General features: G+C 35.3%; 1 protein-coding gene across 1 annotated transcript in view; it reads right to left on the bottom strand.

Annotated features, from left to right (window-relative positions):
• Window positions 1-17,190, bottom strand: part of LOC136835818 (cytokine receptor-like) — a 191,670-nt gene that overhangs the window by 30,351 nt on the left and 144,129 nt on the right. Inside the window, 1 exon segment of the mRNA XM_067099671.1 lies at window positions 17,003-17,155. Within this exon segment, the coding sequence (XP_066955772.1) occupies window positions 17,003-17,155 (153 nt within the window).

Below are 17,190 nucleotides of genomic sequence, written 5' to 3'. Positions count from 1 at the left end.
CGAAAAAAGAACATAACATTCCTTGAGTAACACTGATATGGAATTAGCAGGAAAAACTGATTATGTAATCTAACTTACAAACCAGTTAGCTTACTGCTCATTTCGGATTAGCGTAGACTAACCATGCTATCTATTTCCAGACTAGCTCTTCGACAATGCAGCGTGCATAGTAAAACATAAATAATTAAGATCTAGTCTCCAAAATTTGAGATTAAAAGAGAAATTACGAATAGCAAACAGGGTAGTAACTGAGAGCCTTTTCCAAAATGTAAGCATTTCATACATGGACAAGCAAATCCTACATGAGCCGCAGTAGTTGCTCATAAGAAAAGTAAGAACAAGCATTACGGGAAGATGCTGAAGAGGGAATTCTTACTGAGAGCATTTAGCTGTTTTTTATCAGGTATGACAATGCATAATGTGCAAATCCGCACTTGTATCTCGAGACAGGAAGAGTCAAGAAAAGTATGTTACAGAGGAAGACTAACAAGCAAAAGAAAACATTATGCATAATAACACTGTAGTTTAACGAAAAAGCCGAAGAAACTATAAGAACAAGTTGGCAGAAAACAAGTGTTGTGGAACAACACAGAATGTGTAAAATGCACTGAAAGAGCTCCGACTAAGAATAGTGGTCAGTTAAATGAGTAAGAAACTCGGCAGATTGATCCTTCCGTACACCAAACTCTCTCAATGCCTATGAACTTTCAAACGCGTCAGTAGAGGATTCCGAAAATATGCTTGGGATGGTGCCTAATACTAGTAAAAAAAAAAATTCCATAACATACGTCGCACAGGGAAACTCTTTTTAATGTTAAGAAAATGACTGCCAGTGTCTTATCGTTTTTTATTTGGCCATCACGTACTGATTAAGTGATAATAACTTTGGCAGAAAAGGCCCCTGAACCGTTAAAAGTGACTTAATAAAAAAAAAAAAAAAAAAAAAAAAACAGGAAATCAGACTGCCAAATCAGAAACCGCATTACGGAAGGCAACACGTCTGAATAATTTGATCAAAATCCCTCGCAAAAATCAAATATCATGCTATGCAGGCCCCCACGTATGAGTTTATATTCATAAAACACGCATACAACACAAGCGCACACATTATATATTATGCACACAGTGAGTGCATTATCATATGCATCAGTAAGTCGAAATGAACGAATCATCGACCGAGAGGATATGGACCCTCATGAGATAAGTGGCTTATGATAGTAACCTTAGATCCTCTCACACGACAGTGAATAAGATGAACAATAACAACACACAGCAGGAGGGAAGCCTCTCCGGGGGCAAAAGTTACATGGAACTGAATTGTACCTCTTATCCTGGCGAGGTGAAGCATCATAACGCAGGTAAACAGTACAATAAGTGTCTGACAGGGCCGACCCCCAGTTGGGAACAAAGACCGCCTCCCCCTCCATCACTATGTGATATCAAAGAAAGCAACGGGAGGCGTAGGACGCAGTGAACCATAAAAATGAAAAGGATGGACCTGCATCAGTCTAGGAGTAACTCTAAGATTTGAATGTCCCCAATGCAACTACTGCGGATGCAGTGGAAGAAAAGACTTCACAGAAAACTACTCACGCAATAATAAACAAATAAACTTCAATTTCGCAAAGTCATTACTAATTACAGGGCGAAAAACACTCATCTTTAAACTCTTAGGGCGTATATGAGTTTCCAAAATTAATTACGTAACTAAATAGGCGTTTCCAGGTGGCCGGCAGCAATCTTCTTTACAGTTCTCTCTTTTCCAGAAACTGATTTGCCAAAATATTAAAATTCGCAGAATGTCTTGGGAACTCTTAAATGCACCGAGACCCTTCCTCCAGCCCTCCTACGGTAATGGAAACTACTCTTGTTGCGTGCATTCGCAGAACAATAATGACAGAAATTGTTGGGCTCATATGCGCTATTGAGACAGAGAGAGAGAGAGAGAGAGAGAGAGAGAGAGAGATTGCATGGGGAGAAAGCAAACACGAGGGAAAGGGAGGGGGGAGGGGACATTCGTACTAACTGTGTTTAGGACGAACTGTAAAAGGGAGGGAAACCTCAGGGGAGGAGTTAAGGAGATAAAGGACGCTGGTGGTGAGGTGGTGGAAGGCTGGAGCCGCATAGCACTATGCCCGACAGTCGGGATTGGGAGGGCTCGCTGTGCGTATCGCCCACGCCGAGACCCGCTGCTCCCTGAGTGACTGGTGGAGTTCATTCCATCCCATTTGTTGTCGAACTTTAAACGTTACCAAATACTATAAGTGAATCCTAAATCGAATACACATGTAGTGCTTTTGGTTACTAGAAAACTTTAAAAAGTGCTGACATTACCAATAATCAAAACACTCCCCGCATAAATATTACTTCAAAGTGACGAACAAATATTTTTGTGACTTTCTCATTTGTGAAAACGTTGAGCAAAGGGATTTAAAAATATTACTACCTCTATGAAAATGGCATTGCTCTTCTCGTAAACATTAGGAAATGGACGCTGCTAAATAAACAGGTGACGTAACCATCTCGTGGAAAAGGACACAACGTCTCGAGACTAATTCACAATTTATCTACAGACATCACACATCTTGTGGAGCTCTGCAATACCGTCAGCCAACAGGAAGTAATGAAAAACATTGAATCCCACCAAGGGTGGCATCGCAGCAGGGAGAGTTCTCAAATTAGTTGTTATCATGGAAAACGATTATTAAGCATGCATCGCTAACAACGCCCGAGTGATTTCAAGTTTTCGAATTACTGTAATATGTAAATTTCATTTGTGGGATCTTTCAGCTCATAAGATACACACACGTGTATATATATATATATATATATATATATATATATATATATATATATATATATATATATTACACATGATGTTTCTTGCTTTCAAATACTAAGCCTCAACGACGTATAAATAGAATAAAGAGAGTTATCTGATAAGTCCTCCTACCTTGACCATGATTCGATCCTCATGCCCATTGGGTGAAGTGAATGGTCATGGTCACTGTCACTTATAACCCAAAAAGGCGTAGGCTCGATTCCGTGTCAGGGTATGAGGACTTATCATATTTGATTCCCCAAGAGTGTAAGTTATTCCCAAAGTAAAGAGAACTCGATATCGATGGGTTATTTGTGAATTTAATATCATATATATATATATATATATATATATATATATATATATATATATATATATATATATATATATAAATTACATCTTATATGTGATATTTAACGCTGAGTTAAAAATATACGTAAAATTAAATTCAACATTAAAAGAAATTAATCACTTTGGTCACGGTTAACGGTGTATGCTTATATGAATTACAAAATAGTTTGGACTTTGTGTCATATAAGGTATGAATATCTTAACATTTTAATGTGTGTACATTATTGTAATACTCATGTGAATGAACTACAACAAATATACAAAACTGTTACATTACTTACCTTAAATGAGATGTACTGTATATTACTAAAATATAGGTTTCATATAATCAAGTGATTTTCTACACTCAAGGTACAGGTAAACAAAAGCATCACTTGGTACTGCCAACTTAAACTTAATCAAGAAAGCATGCAATGGAATCACAGCCTTCACTACACAAAATATCAAACATATCTCTACAACATATCATGATCAGAGGTCAGTTGTCGTGGTAAATGTTAAGTAGTATACCTTATGGTATTTATATTTTAGTATCACGTAAATACTCATTGAAATACAAATACTATACGGTAACGTACTGATATTAAAGTTACTGGTATGACTGAATTTCACTATCCCATGAGAACTAAGCCACTGGAAGGCCTCCTAAGTGTAGGCGCACTGTAGCTATTTGAAAGAGTTTTCTAGTGTCATAGAACTGAAGATTATCAAACAAAAGCTGGTCTACTGATAATGCTTCTAATCCTGCCATCGTGTAAATAGCTTCTACGAGTGAAGGACAACTTTGTGTTCTGTACATGTGATTTCTATGAGTTTATATCATATTAAATTTAGAATAGATGCAATATTTTTGCTATTATAAAGCCAATTATAGAGGAATGCATAGCTAGACGGTACATGAACGCGTATAAATTTGAATTGTACTGAGTATGTTTCAAGCGACTGCCACTCTGCTGTGTGATTACTGAAGAAAGTTGTCAGATTGTAATTTGCTTCAAAGCAGAAACTTCAGGTTATAGAGCCAAAATAATTTAATTTCCACAGGGCATAGATTTCAAACAAGACACAGCGTAAAATTCTTATTTTGCTTATGCAAATGACTTTACTTTTATCAACTGCCCAGTACAACATGATGATTTCAGTATCCGACTGGGTACTGGGTGACTTACAATAAAATAAAACATATGGTGAACTGCCCAGGCCTATATTGCATTGGTAGTTAATCTGCACAGTGTTATATTCTATAAAAGAACTATATAAGTGCTTTTTAGGGACACTATGACGGTATCCATGAATAAGCATAATTTCAGGTTAAAATGTCTGTTCTTTTTAAGATCTACCATCCTCAGAAATATTTCCAGTTCACTTGAAATTATGTGAAAACCAACTATTTATCCCAATATCTGCCATTCTTTGTCCTCATCAATCTTAAAAAAGTGATAGAAATCTCAGATGCATATGGCGACTGTTAAAACAAACTCCATGTTAACTGACGACTGTTTAATTGATTTCAGGAAATTATTCCTCATTTTTAACACTGAGGAACTATGGAGACTATTTATACACCTCTTCTAAATAAAGTGCTTCAAGAGTATAATGCCTTGTGTATAATTTAACTACCTTCCAGATAAATCATCAGTCCACTGTATGTGTAAGAAAAGGTACTACGATCCATAATAGCTTCATTACTTATCTGTACAACTTTGAGTTGCATTATAGCCTTTGCCAGTAATTCAATGTCTTCCAATAGATTTACGCCTGCATTATTGTACTGAATTATTTGCAGATGAACAAGAAGTACTTGGAATCATTCTGCATTATATTTACTGTAAGTGTTTGTAAACTGTTCATGACACTTTACCAATAAAATTAATCAGAATCCTAACAAGATTTTACTTGAGATTCCTAATTGTAACCATATTCTTTTCAGACATAGGTCCTTAAGTAAACAACAGGAAAGTGAACAGGACAGGGGTAAAGGTTCGATGGAAGTTAAAATATCTTCTTTTAGCAGAAGATGCATGGGGAGCCTGTTTTCTCTTAAAAAGCCCCCATTTCCATTAAAAAAATATGGCACACCTTGCACAGATAACAAAATTTAAAAGAAGAAAGCATCCTCTTTCCACAACTTACATCAGGACTGGTAAACAAGGTGCTTTTGATTAGTACTTCCTGAATAATCTACTGTATATCACTTCATTTTTAGCTTGAGGAGGACATACCACATTATTTCTTTTCTCTTCAATAAGATAAAAAAATACTAGACATATATATTCAGATGTTCCAGTTTAGTTCATGGAAGTATTGACTTTTTTTATTTGAAACAATGAGCACATTCCTCAGAACAGAGGCGCACGAAGAGAAATTCCACTTCATTTGTTTGTAAGCCTTCTCTTTGCTTAAACTGCCATGTCCCGATGTACAATGTAATGGCCAAATATCAAGTCTCCAATTTCTATTTACAGATAGCTTCTACAATAGCTTTTCAAATTTCACAGACGGACAGCAGTGTTCTGAGAAGTTTTTATACATCTCACACAGGGTTATCTAATGCTCCTGAGTGGAGCTTATACCCATCAGTGCTGTTACAGCTCTGATCATTGGGTGTTCTAGTATTCTCCTTAGATCGCCAGAACTTTTCAATCTATATTTGAAAGGAATACAATTCAAAATTATGAGTGAAATGTCATAATATATGTAATCAGCAGAGTTATTGTGAACTTATTAGATATTTTGAAAATGTCAATGATGGCTACTTGTGTATTGATGCCACATAATCGGTTCATCAACATATCTAATTCAACTTTTTGGTGTGAAACTAATGTTTTATCAAAAGAAATACTACAAAACATACCAAGCAACAAAATGAAACATCGGTTTCCACATGCCTTCCATTTAAATATATTTTAAATTACAGAAAAATTTGTACACTAAAAATATTACATTTCTTAATGTATAGTCTAAACCATCAAAATATTCTGGATACTTTGTTACTGTATTTCCATGTAAGCTTACCATTACTAAATTTCATAACTTTACCCTGTAACTACGCTATTTGCAAAATCCCTAAAAACTCCCTTGAAATTGCTATTATGTCGAAGCCTCTATTATAACATCGAAGATATTAGCGCCAAAACACCTATTAATCTACTTCTCTAAAGGATTGAAATACCACACAAATGCACAGCAAAAGAGACAGGGAGAAAACATCTATAACCCGAAGCTTCCTCCAGAGCTATTCCCTGTTAACCCTTTTGGGCTACTGACAAAGTACATAGCTAAACAATAAGCTTATATACACCTGTGACTTTTATCTAATAAAAATCCAAAATGTAACATCACTCAGAGAATAATTTGACTGAAATTGGTGCATCAAAGGGCAAGGAGACTGAGGGTGTTAATCCTTAATATTACTTCTACATCTACATCCACTTCCACAGTCTTAAATGATGACACATGATCTACAGTTGAGTGCCCGACTCATTCCAAAACTGATAAAGTTGTTTCGTCTGATCATGATAATGTGTTGTAACCTAATCTATACTTGATTAAAATGTGATTCCATTACATAATTTATTATGAAGAATTTCAAAAAGGAGATGGGCATACTCACGACTATTTCCCGAGGAAAGAAAACGTCCAGACCATAATTTTCTTGTTACATGTAAAATTTTTCATTACTAACCATTCCGGTAAGGAAAAAAAAACCGTTTTTCCTCAGTTACACAGTATCGGCGGCAAGAAAATAAATGCATTTGCTGGTCCCTTTTCAAAACACACAACAGGAATATTTGAAAATACATTTTGCAACAATCCCAGAACAATCAGTATTTTACCTTGAATCCGATTAAGATAAGTTTACACTGGTTTTAAACAAGATGATGGCATGAATCTCTTCTCTAGTAAAACTTTCTTTTCGCCCAAAGGCTGCTTTTATCCAACAATTCCATCAAGAAGGAATGATTCAAAATTCACTCTTTCCCCATTCGAGTAACAAAATGAAAGGGCACTCGCAAATTTAATTTGAAACTCTGGTTGTAAATAGCCTATTAGCCTCCAAAGTAATAACTCAGTTATGAGTATCGTACAAAAAAAAAAATAATAATCATGTTATATGTACGGAAGACAACTATGTTACTACATCCTTCCAGCTTCATTCATTCTATTCCAGATTGTTTGTAATTTTTGAATGGCAGATCTTTTGTTCCCATGCAGGGTGCTTGTAAACAAAGCTATGAAACTGGTGTTTTGGAAATTCAAAGTCTACCAAATTAGAAGGTTTTAAGGGGACAAAAATCCAAAAAAGCATAAAAAGATAATGAAATGAAGAAGTTAAAACAACAATTTGCATCAGGAGGGGCACCAGTTTTAATATTTTAGCTGTTTCTCGTAAAACACAATAAATATACATCAACTTAACAGCTCCAGAGCATTCCTTTCGCGGGTTTAAAAAAATACTATTTCCTTATGACCAATTAGCATTCTAAAAGGTCAACTTATTTCCCGTTTTCTGTGCACATAAAATGTTTTACAAGGTGTGAGTAAAATGTACTATGAATCTGACAACGAAGAGAATGATGGATTCAGTAACTAATCTGATTAGCTAAGAAATAACTAAATTTTGTTATAAGTTCAGCAGAATTTTCTTTATAAATTTTTGTCATACTGTTTCAAAACTGTCGTTAGGCTGAACTATAGTATTCAGCTAGATGACTGCCCATCTTAACTAATGACCTTTTACATTATCGTTTTGGTTTCAGTAGAGCTATTGCCCTTTAAATGGCTTTAAATACCAGTATTATTTTTTGTATTTAAGAGATATATAAGAATTCCGTCTATAAATAATATTTTGATTGTAAATTCCCCTGAAATTATATCAGTCAGAAAATGTTGGTTTCTCTTTCACAAGCATACTAAATTCCTCTCATAAAGCAAGTTTAAATTATTTAAATACTGTACACTTCAAAATTGTTGCTATTTACAGGATCTTGTAATAATACACCAAGACACCCATTTCCAAAGTACCACAGCTATAGGAATTAAAATTCCAGAGTCCCAAATCACCTTTATAGATTACTACTTGGCTTATTCGTTTTGAATTCCAGTAGAAAATTTGGCCCATATAGAAACTTACATATTAACGAACAACCGTTTAATATATCATCATTTATAACCCCCTAAAAAATTTAAAAGAAGCAACTCAGTGAATATATGGTGGCGTTTTGTTGTTGTAGTTCTGAAAAAAAAAATCCTTTGCCATTTTGTCCCTCCTAAAAACAAAGGTTGATTGTACTATAATTGAATTACAGAGATCTTCAAAACCAAATTTCCAGTTCCTGAGAAGTTCATAACAAACTCAAAATGTAACTAATTCCCAGCATCACGAAAATAACTTATCCAACATTACACTTTTCTACATGTGCAAGGTTCAAATTTGAAAATAATAACACCTTACTATGATCTGCAACGTGTATTTGAAACTCAATGTTTTACCTGGCTCGCTACTTTTGGAAGATTTGTCTACTTTCTTATAATCCAGAGACATCTCACTTAAGAATACATTCCCCAAAAATCATTTTGTGTTTGTACAGGACACTGGACTGCAATTAATATATTTCTGCTGTAGTCATTCATTACTATAGATTCTTATTCTACCATTTACATTACTGACTGCCAGGATATTGGGAGAAACAATATTCAAAGAATACAAAGGAGAGGCATAATTAAATTATTTTTAGTCAGACTGAAACAATTCAGGGTTAACTATAAAATCAATTAGTTTTGTTTATTTACACTTTGAAAATTCCTTGATAGTTACTTGGAAACGAATCTTTATTCAGATCAAAGCCATTCAAATGTCTTCAGAATATTGTATTATCAGAATATAGGAACTGTCTTTTATATGAAAATTATTATCAGAGTTTGTTGAACATTAAAAGTGTGTACAAGCATACAACGTTTCATGTGCAGTATCTAAATATTATGTTATTGCCCCCATATCTGGTTCAAATGGGTTTGAAATTTGTATTTTTATCATACTAAGTATAATATCTCCATCCACTATTCTCTGCCATTTCCCAACACAGACTATTTTCAAAATCTGATCTATGGTAAAAGATGTAATTCGTAAATAATAGAGTCTCACTAAATATTAAATCAACAGATCTATTTGCCAAGAGATGGACTTCATACCAGCATAGAAGACACATTATTACTTCATACCAGCATAGAAGACACATCATTCAAGTATTAACTAGAAGTTTACTGGGCAAAAATAACTATCAGAAAAAGTTTTAATAAATAAATAGAAGAGGATGCAATCATTTGGCTCCCTCATTTCCTTACTAACTCACCTACCAAATGTCTAGGTGATAGTAAGTTCCAAAGGTTCTTCATTTTCTTTCTGTTAGTTCTAAGCTCCAAACAAGAAAAGGAGGCTAAACATTTTTGAAATCCATTACACAACGGTTGTTGTATCCTGACATAAAAGTCAGTTTTTATATAGGCCTTATTCTGATGTAAGAGGTGACATGGAACATCCAAATTTAAAGTAACTTCTATGGTTATCCTTGCAGTAGCTAACTGCGTATGGGTGAGGGTACCCTAATTGGAAGGATCATCGACTCACTGACTATAAATCATGCTTCCATTGCAAGAGCAGTGTTAAACTGTGTGGTTAGATATGCTCGGAGCCCTAAAATTGCTAAAAAAAGTACTGAGAAAGGATCATGGCTAAACTTATTCATTCTTTCCGTCAAAAGTCGTTTGCAAGTCTTGGCTGTCCCAGCACCCGAGCTGTGATAATCTATTTACTTTGTATGCTGTCTGTGAAGTTATTACCTTTGCTATGATAATCATGTTGGTGTCAATGTAAAGAGGAATATTAGTACTAAACAAGAGAACTTGAAAAGCTGAAAATCACTGAAAATAGTGCCTCAAAGTCTCATAAATGACTTGTAAATAATCCAGGTAGTTAAACTGTCATAACTGGTTCAACATGCATTCAGATGACGATCACGGCCTAAAGAAGTCTGAAGCATGAACATGATTAAGAGGTAAAGGTGATGAAGAAACAAGTGACTTTGGAATAACTGATCAAATGACTATTTGTCTCATCAGTATGGTATTAAGATACCTTGAATGGGATTCTTCAGTTAATAAAAGAGAAATTTATACTGGATCTCCTAGTATCATGCCTACAGAACTTGTGTTCCCATAACTGTATATATTATCATACAAAGCAGGAGCCATGAAGTAAAAACATGAGCCATCTTTAAACACTCTTGAGTAATAGTTAATCAGTCAATATTATCAAGACTCTGGGTGTCTTAAAAATTTACAGTTTTGTATAGTGACATGACTACACAAGGGTCAACGAGTAAACCTGCAATTTTGAGTTCCTGGCTGTGGCCATTTTATGAAACACCTTAGTTTTTGCAGATCTGAGAGTATATGGTCTTGAGAAAAAACCACTTTCTGGAATCACTTGGGCTGGGAACCAGAGTGGCTATGCCAATGCTCTTACCTGATATGAACCTAAGAAATAATGACAAAACATTCCCCTTGTCCTAAAGAAAATATGAAGGTTTTGTGTGGAATGCAAAATCAAATTTATACACAAAAAATATCATTTTGAGCACTTCAAGTTTCATTAGGTACTGGGAGATCTCCAACCTGTAGAGAAACTAATCGTCTATCATTCTAGGAGTTTGACAAAAGTATTGTTTTCTCTGAGTTCCACTGATTCTTGTTCACAACCTCAGATGTTTATGAATGTCCATAGTTCTAGTCATCTATCAGTAGATGAATGAAGCCATTCAGCTTGTTAATATTCTTTTAGCTTTTCCATCATGGTAGTTATTTTTTGTCAGACTAATCCTCTGGAAATTCAAGATGAAGTACTTCACGTGATATACCTTGAAGCACAAGTTTTTCCAAGGATGACTAAAAACATATTGAAAACTATCATTTAAAAACCTGTAGCTTAAAAGAATTTGCTCAGCTGAAAAAAGTGGTTCAAAACTGCAAATATATAGAGAAGGCAATCTCAACTCTTTCTTCCTTAACACAGAGTGTAAGAAAATTAGTGAAAATGTCTTAGTAAACTTTGCACTGTTGATCAAAAGCCAAAGAACATCACATGTGAATAGCAAACATTACAGGTCTCAGATAAACCATGAAAACCCAGGTTTCAGAAAGTGGGACCGTACTAGTTCTCATCACCATAACAAAGAACTGATGGGTGTTAACTTGTTGAAGCAAAGAACTTTACAAAAAGTAAGATTCTTCAAAGCTACTCATTTTAAGCTGTAATGCTGAAATGGGGATTTTCAAGTCAATGGAAGTTAGGAAATATCCTCATCTGACGTAATGAAGTAAAATTCAATTGTGAGGACTCATGTCATCAGTAACACAACTTGATCCTTCTGTATCCTCCTGGACTATAAGAAGCAAAATACAAAACCTTGGTATTGCCTATCAGAATATCTTCATAGTCTATTCCAAACAACAAAATAATTTTTGGTGTCACTCCTTGAGCCAATGAAAAATCAAGAAGGTTAGTGACCTTGATTCTGATTTCAGCTATTCTTATATCCAGTGCTGGGCTCTTCTAAGAGCTTGTCTACTAAAAGACCTTAAGAAGGTAGACACACACTTGATAATATCTTGTTTTGCCTTTTGTTTAGGCCAAGTGCCGCTCTTGGAAAAGGAGGGTCACTGATGAAATCTAGTAATTCTGGATTTCTGAGGTGATTCCAACTTCCTCATCCTCATGTTTATACCCCATCTTACCAGAGGAAACAATTTCCTACCCTTATTATTTGCTGTGTATGGCAATATAAAGAATTAACTCTTCATGTCACTGGTTGAAAAAATTCAATGTGACCTAACTGTACATTGATCAGCCAAGCATTCCCTGAGGATAGCCTCATTAAAACAATAGAGATGGTACCACAACATCACTACTGTTGGATTTTCATCTTCATAGCTAACAGCACACATGGTGTTTTTCTAAGCTGAGAAATCAGGCTGGTGGTTGGGAATCTAATGATGACTGGCTTCAGTAAATCACTTTTTCTTGGAAAATTGGTATGATCTCCATCTCCAAGTTTGTCTTGAGAGCTTTGCCAAACATACACTTTAATAATTCCTGGTTGTTTACTAAAACCCCATTAATCATAAATTTGTCTTATTTCTACATAAGAGTCTACCAAGTCACATCAACTGTCCATGCCTTGACTCCTGCATAGTGCTTCACTTTACTCCTCATACCTCAATGTAGCTGATGAGAGTGAAATTCCTCAATATCTTAGATGTTCCCAAGAATGCCATTTGCGCTTTATTATTGTAATGCCATCATTTTCTGAATTCCTCTTCATTTGTGTCCATGCTTTCTACCTTAGTTTTACAGTTCATTAAAGTAACTACATATTGCACTGGCACGCTGTTCACTTTGTTTCCATGTTCTTTTTAGGTTTCTGTTATTGGGAGGGCTTGGAATATTAAGCCACCTTTCAAGGCTGAGAGAGATTTAATTTTTGCATGAATCAGTTCTTTGTTGGCCATTACAGTATTGTGTAACTTTCCATTTGTTTGGTTTGCTGCTACAATAAAAGTTACAGCTTCACAGTAACATGTTGTCTGACTGTTTGGTGGGTTTTTATGAATTTTACATTTTTACTTGAAATTTCATGCATGGTATGCTTACACGTGATGGCCCTTCTGTTATTTATTTACCTCATTCATTTCATCCAGTGAATTTCCTGAACACATCTTGTTATGGTCCAACAGTGTTTTCCTCAGCTTATGCACAATATGGGTTGCAACTGGTCAATTAATCAGTGGTTTCAAGCAAAACGGTCATACTATTGTACTTTAATCATAAACAATTTTTGTCTGATATTTTTACTTTTGATATTCTGGTTAAGGATGCTGTTGTTGAGTAAGGCAGAGATTCAATGCAGTAAGCTTAGATGTCTTTAGTCAAAACAGTCTTCCTAGGAACCCAAATGGCTGATGCCAAACATCCTTTCCCATTTGAACCATACAGAAATACTGTAAGGCTAATGATATCAAAATATATCCCTGCATTTCTTGAACCAAGAGTACTTTATCTCCATCAGCAACAACTAGATAGGATACAGGTGTCAACACTTAATTCTAATGCTGAGTTTGAAATCTATATGGATTCCCTTACAGTAGTGTAACAAAGGACTTTCTTTGTCCTCTGATTTATGCTGGATTCGCCCTGCCTTTGCTAACATGCTATATTCTCTATCTAGTAGAAATAATATATTACAGAAGTATCCAGTATAACGCCAGATGTTGTAAGGCTGGGTGTGTTTTCCTTGAGAAATTCTGCTATTGACTCAATGCTGCAGTGTTTGGTTTACTCTACCGTATTGTCTTGTCTGTGATGTCTCTTATCCAATTCATAAAAGTGTCTTGTTTTTCAGCAGTTATTCAAATAGTGTTTAGACTTTCTTCAATCTGATATGCACTGCTAAGAGCTAGAGAAATCAGTTGAAAGAAAAGATTCATTGTAAAATAACATGCACAGATCAACTGAGGGTAAATCACCTGCGACGATCAACCTGGGCTGTTTCATGGTCATCAGGTATATAATGATCACTCTACCAGGGTTTGAAATCACCTGTAACTCCAAGTTTGTTAAAATCTACTGTTGGTATCTTTTATACTGTGAATAATTTATACCAAGTAAAAATCTCTCCACAAACAGAACATATAGCACCTGCCACACACCAGACAACAGCTTTGGCCCACAAATACGAAACAGCAAACTTAATCCTGTGTCTAGGATAACACATTCTCAAGCTGAAAACTAGTGCTGCTAATGTCATGAATATTGCCACCCTTGGCACATTTCCAATCATTGCCTGGGACTGTAAGATTATTACAGATACAATGGTGGTTATGCAATAATTCAGTTCACCTGAAAACATCTTCCATATGTAAAGGAAAATAACTGAGATCACCACAAAAAAAAATGTGGCATCACAGTAGTTCATAACCACAAAGCGAGCTGAGAAAATAGGAAAGGAGATGCACAGTACTTTATATGTAAGAATGTTGATTATTTCACCCATTTAGATACCTACATCTCCAGTGCTTGCTTAAATCGCTCAGAAAATTATGGTAATTTAAAGAGAGACTACTCGTCATTTGTATGAGTCCTAAATTTTAGTGCCTTTTAAATACTAGTCTTCCAGAATCCTAGAGAAGACATGGGCCTCTATAATACATACTAGCCAGAACTAGGACATATCCTCTGAGTCACTAGAAAAAGCACAGATGTGATTATTACTAAAGCTGTAAAACTAACACAGACTACTGTAGTCTTGATAAAAGTGTAAGTATGAAAAAATACCTGAGATAAATAAGAAAAGTAATAATCTTATAATCATGAGTAATTAGCAAACCAAAAACATTTGGACTCTTAAGTGAAATAATGACTACAGAAAAATGGTGATAAACAGTTAGGGCAAGAAATATCAGCACTCTATAAAATTGTGAAGCAAATTATTTAATACATATTACTAAGTTACTCAAAAAATGTTAACGTAACCACAGTTCAATAACCAACAGTTACCAATATCTAGGATTGCCAGGCTCACCTCTTACATTTAGGTAAGGTCAAGTGTAAAACTGGAGAGCTAGTATTCAAGCAAAAACACAGGAAACTGCTCTACAAGAAACATTTTTATGCATACTTTGTGACTTCAGAGTGTTCAGTTGATGTTTCACTAACTAAACCCGATGGCAATAGAGACTGTGAAGCAGAGAGAAGATTACTGCTGCCTGAAGTCACTGGAACCTCTAAATCAGTCGATGAAGCAGTATACGAAAGGTCTGGCTGAGGATGGTGTTCTAATGACTGTTCAGTGGTGATATCAACAAAAGAGGGAATTTCAAAATGCTTTTGATTAAGTTCCCTTCCATCACCTGGAGTTTGGTACAACATTTGTGGTAAACTTTTGTCAAAGGTAATTTCTTGAATTCTTTCCATCACTGGTACCTCATCATTTCCATTTATTCTTTTCATACTATGGCTTTTTGACTCTGGGTCATACAATGTTTCAAGAAGATCATAAAAGTTCCCATTACCTTTAATACTAAATTCAATTTTGCCATCTCCTGGGCTTACTAACTGTACATTCACTCCTTCGGATTTTATAAGATCTACAAAAGGACAACTAGGCTTCAAGTTCATATTCTCTGCTTTGTTAACAGTTTTTTCTTGGACATCAGAATATGAATTGTCTGCAGCAGACACTCTTTGGAACTCGTCAGATGTCAGACCTGAACCACGTTGAGATTGCCTCCGACTGAACTGAACATGATCATCACCTAAACTGGTAACCAGTGGAATGTCTTCTCTCATTTGTTTACTCATCTTGTGAGAAATTTCATGAATGTTGCCATTGAAAGACCCAATTATACGGTATATAAGTGATGAGCCATACTGTGGCTGTTCTGCTGGCCATGTTAAGTCCCTTTCATTTTCAGGACTATCATCCTGCAATTGAACTTTCAAACTTCCATTCAAAATGTTGAGCAGATTTCCATCAGATGTTACTCCAACAAGCTCCATCACTGGGGTGTCTTCAGGGGGTATTTCTGTTAAAATGACAGAGGATTCCTTTTCCAAAATAGGCAATGATCTATTTTCTAAACCTTCCCTTGTAATGTTTTCTTGGTTGATCACTTGTAAATTAGCTGGTTCTTCTTTTGCCTCAATAACTTTGCTTACATTGAATTCTAAAGTATCACTATCTGCCACGGTTTTGTTTTCAGATACTGAAAGTACTATATTTGTAAAATTATCCTTCTCTATTAGTGGTTCAGACTTAATTAATTCTAATAATTGCTCAGATTCTCTTCTTTCTTGCAAAACAGCTGGAGTTTGTTGAATACTAAGAGGCCTACCACTTGAAGATAACACATTCCTTTCATCTCTCTTTGTTGTCCTTATGTCTCCCTCAGAAACTGACTGATGAGACACAAATATTCTGCCACTATTAGGTACAAATTCATCAGAACCAGCTAGAGCCCTATCTGGTTTGCTGAATTGAGCAGAATGTTGGTACAGTGCTTTCATTATGCTGTAAGGACTTCCTGTACCTTTGATGCTGAATTCGAATTTAGCATCAGTTGCATTAATTCGAACTTCAGATCCTGGAGATTTCATTAGATTCAGGAGGGGGCAACTCAGTTTATGAGTTAATTTATGAGTTATTTTGTTAGGGAAAGGATATGTACTAGGTTTGGTATATTCATTATGTCTAAGTTGTATATAAGTGTTACTTGGAGGGGAAGAAACATTTCTCATTTCTAAATTCATTTCCTTAGGTTCTGCATTCAGTATCAGAGTATCTACTTCACTATCATGGTCATGAGCCAAATCTTTTTCTTGTTTTGTAAGGTACCTGATGCTACTGCCTGCTAAATGAGAATTTGAAGAAACGTTCAACTCCATCACCCCTGAATGTTTTTTACTTCTTTCCCTCCCTATATTAGTATTACTAGCATAATTTTCACCATTATGATCCTCACCCTTGGCATTTACATTTTTCTCCTCACTTTCAAACTTTTGACTTCCCATCGTTACCCTCCCAGTATTATGGCCCCTTTGATCCCCTGAGACTTTAAAATCTTTATTACGGTTCATATATGACAAAAGAGAACTGCCAGTAACTGGAATTTTTAAAAGATTTATAACTGTGTTATACTGATTGTTCTGTGGAAGGTGAACTAATATGATCTGAATCTTTTCGGTTGTGCGAGGAACATGATCAGGACTGTAACTACCTGTTAAATAGCATGTGACACTCTCCTCCTTCCATGGGCCAAACAGTTTCTGCTCAGACTCGTTGTAAGTAACTGCACGCAACTTGATGGTTATATCTTTTTCTTTTTTTGTACACGTAATATTGAGTTCCCTGATGTTAATAGAAGCTGCATCTGAAATTGAAGATTAATACATTTTTAACAGCTGT

Source organism: Macrobrachium rosenbergii, chromosome 55, assembly GCF_040412425.1.
Source record: "Macrobrachium rosenbergii isolate ZJJX-2024 chromosome 55, ASM4041242v1, whole genome shotgun sequence".
In the NCBI taxonomy this organism is placed as follows: domain Eukaryota; kingdom Metazoa; phylum Arthropoda; class Malacostraca; order Decapoda; family Palaemonidae; genus Macrobrachium; species Macrobrachium rosenbergii.
The sequence above is the reverse complement of the archived record's forward strand: the minus strand, read 5'-3'. Positions and strand labels throughout refer to the sequence as shown.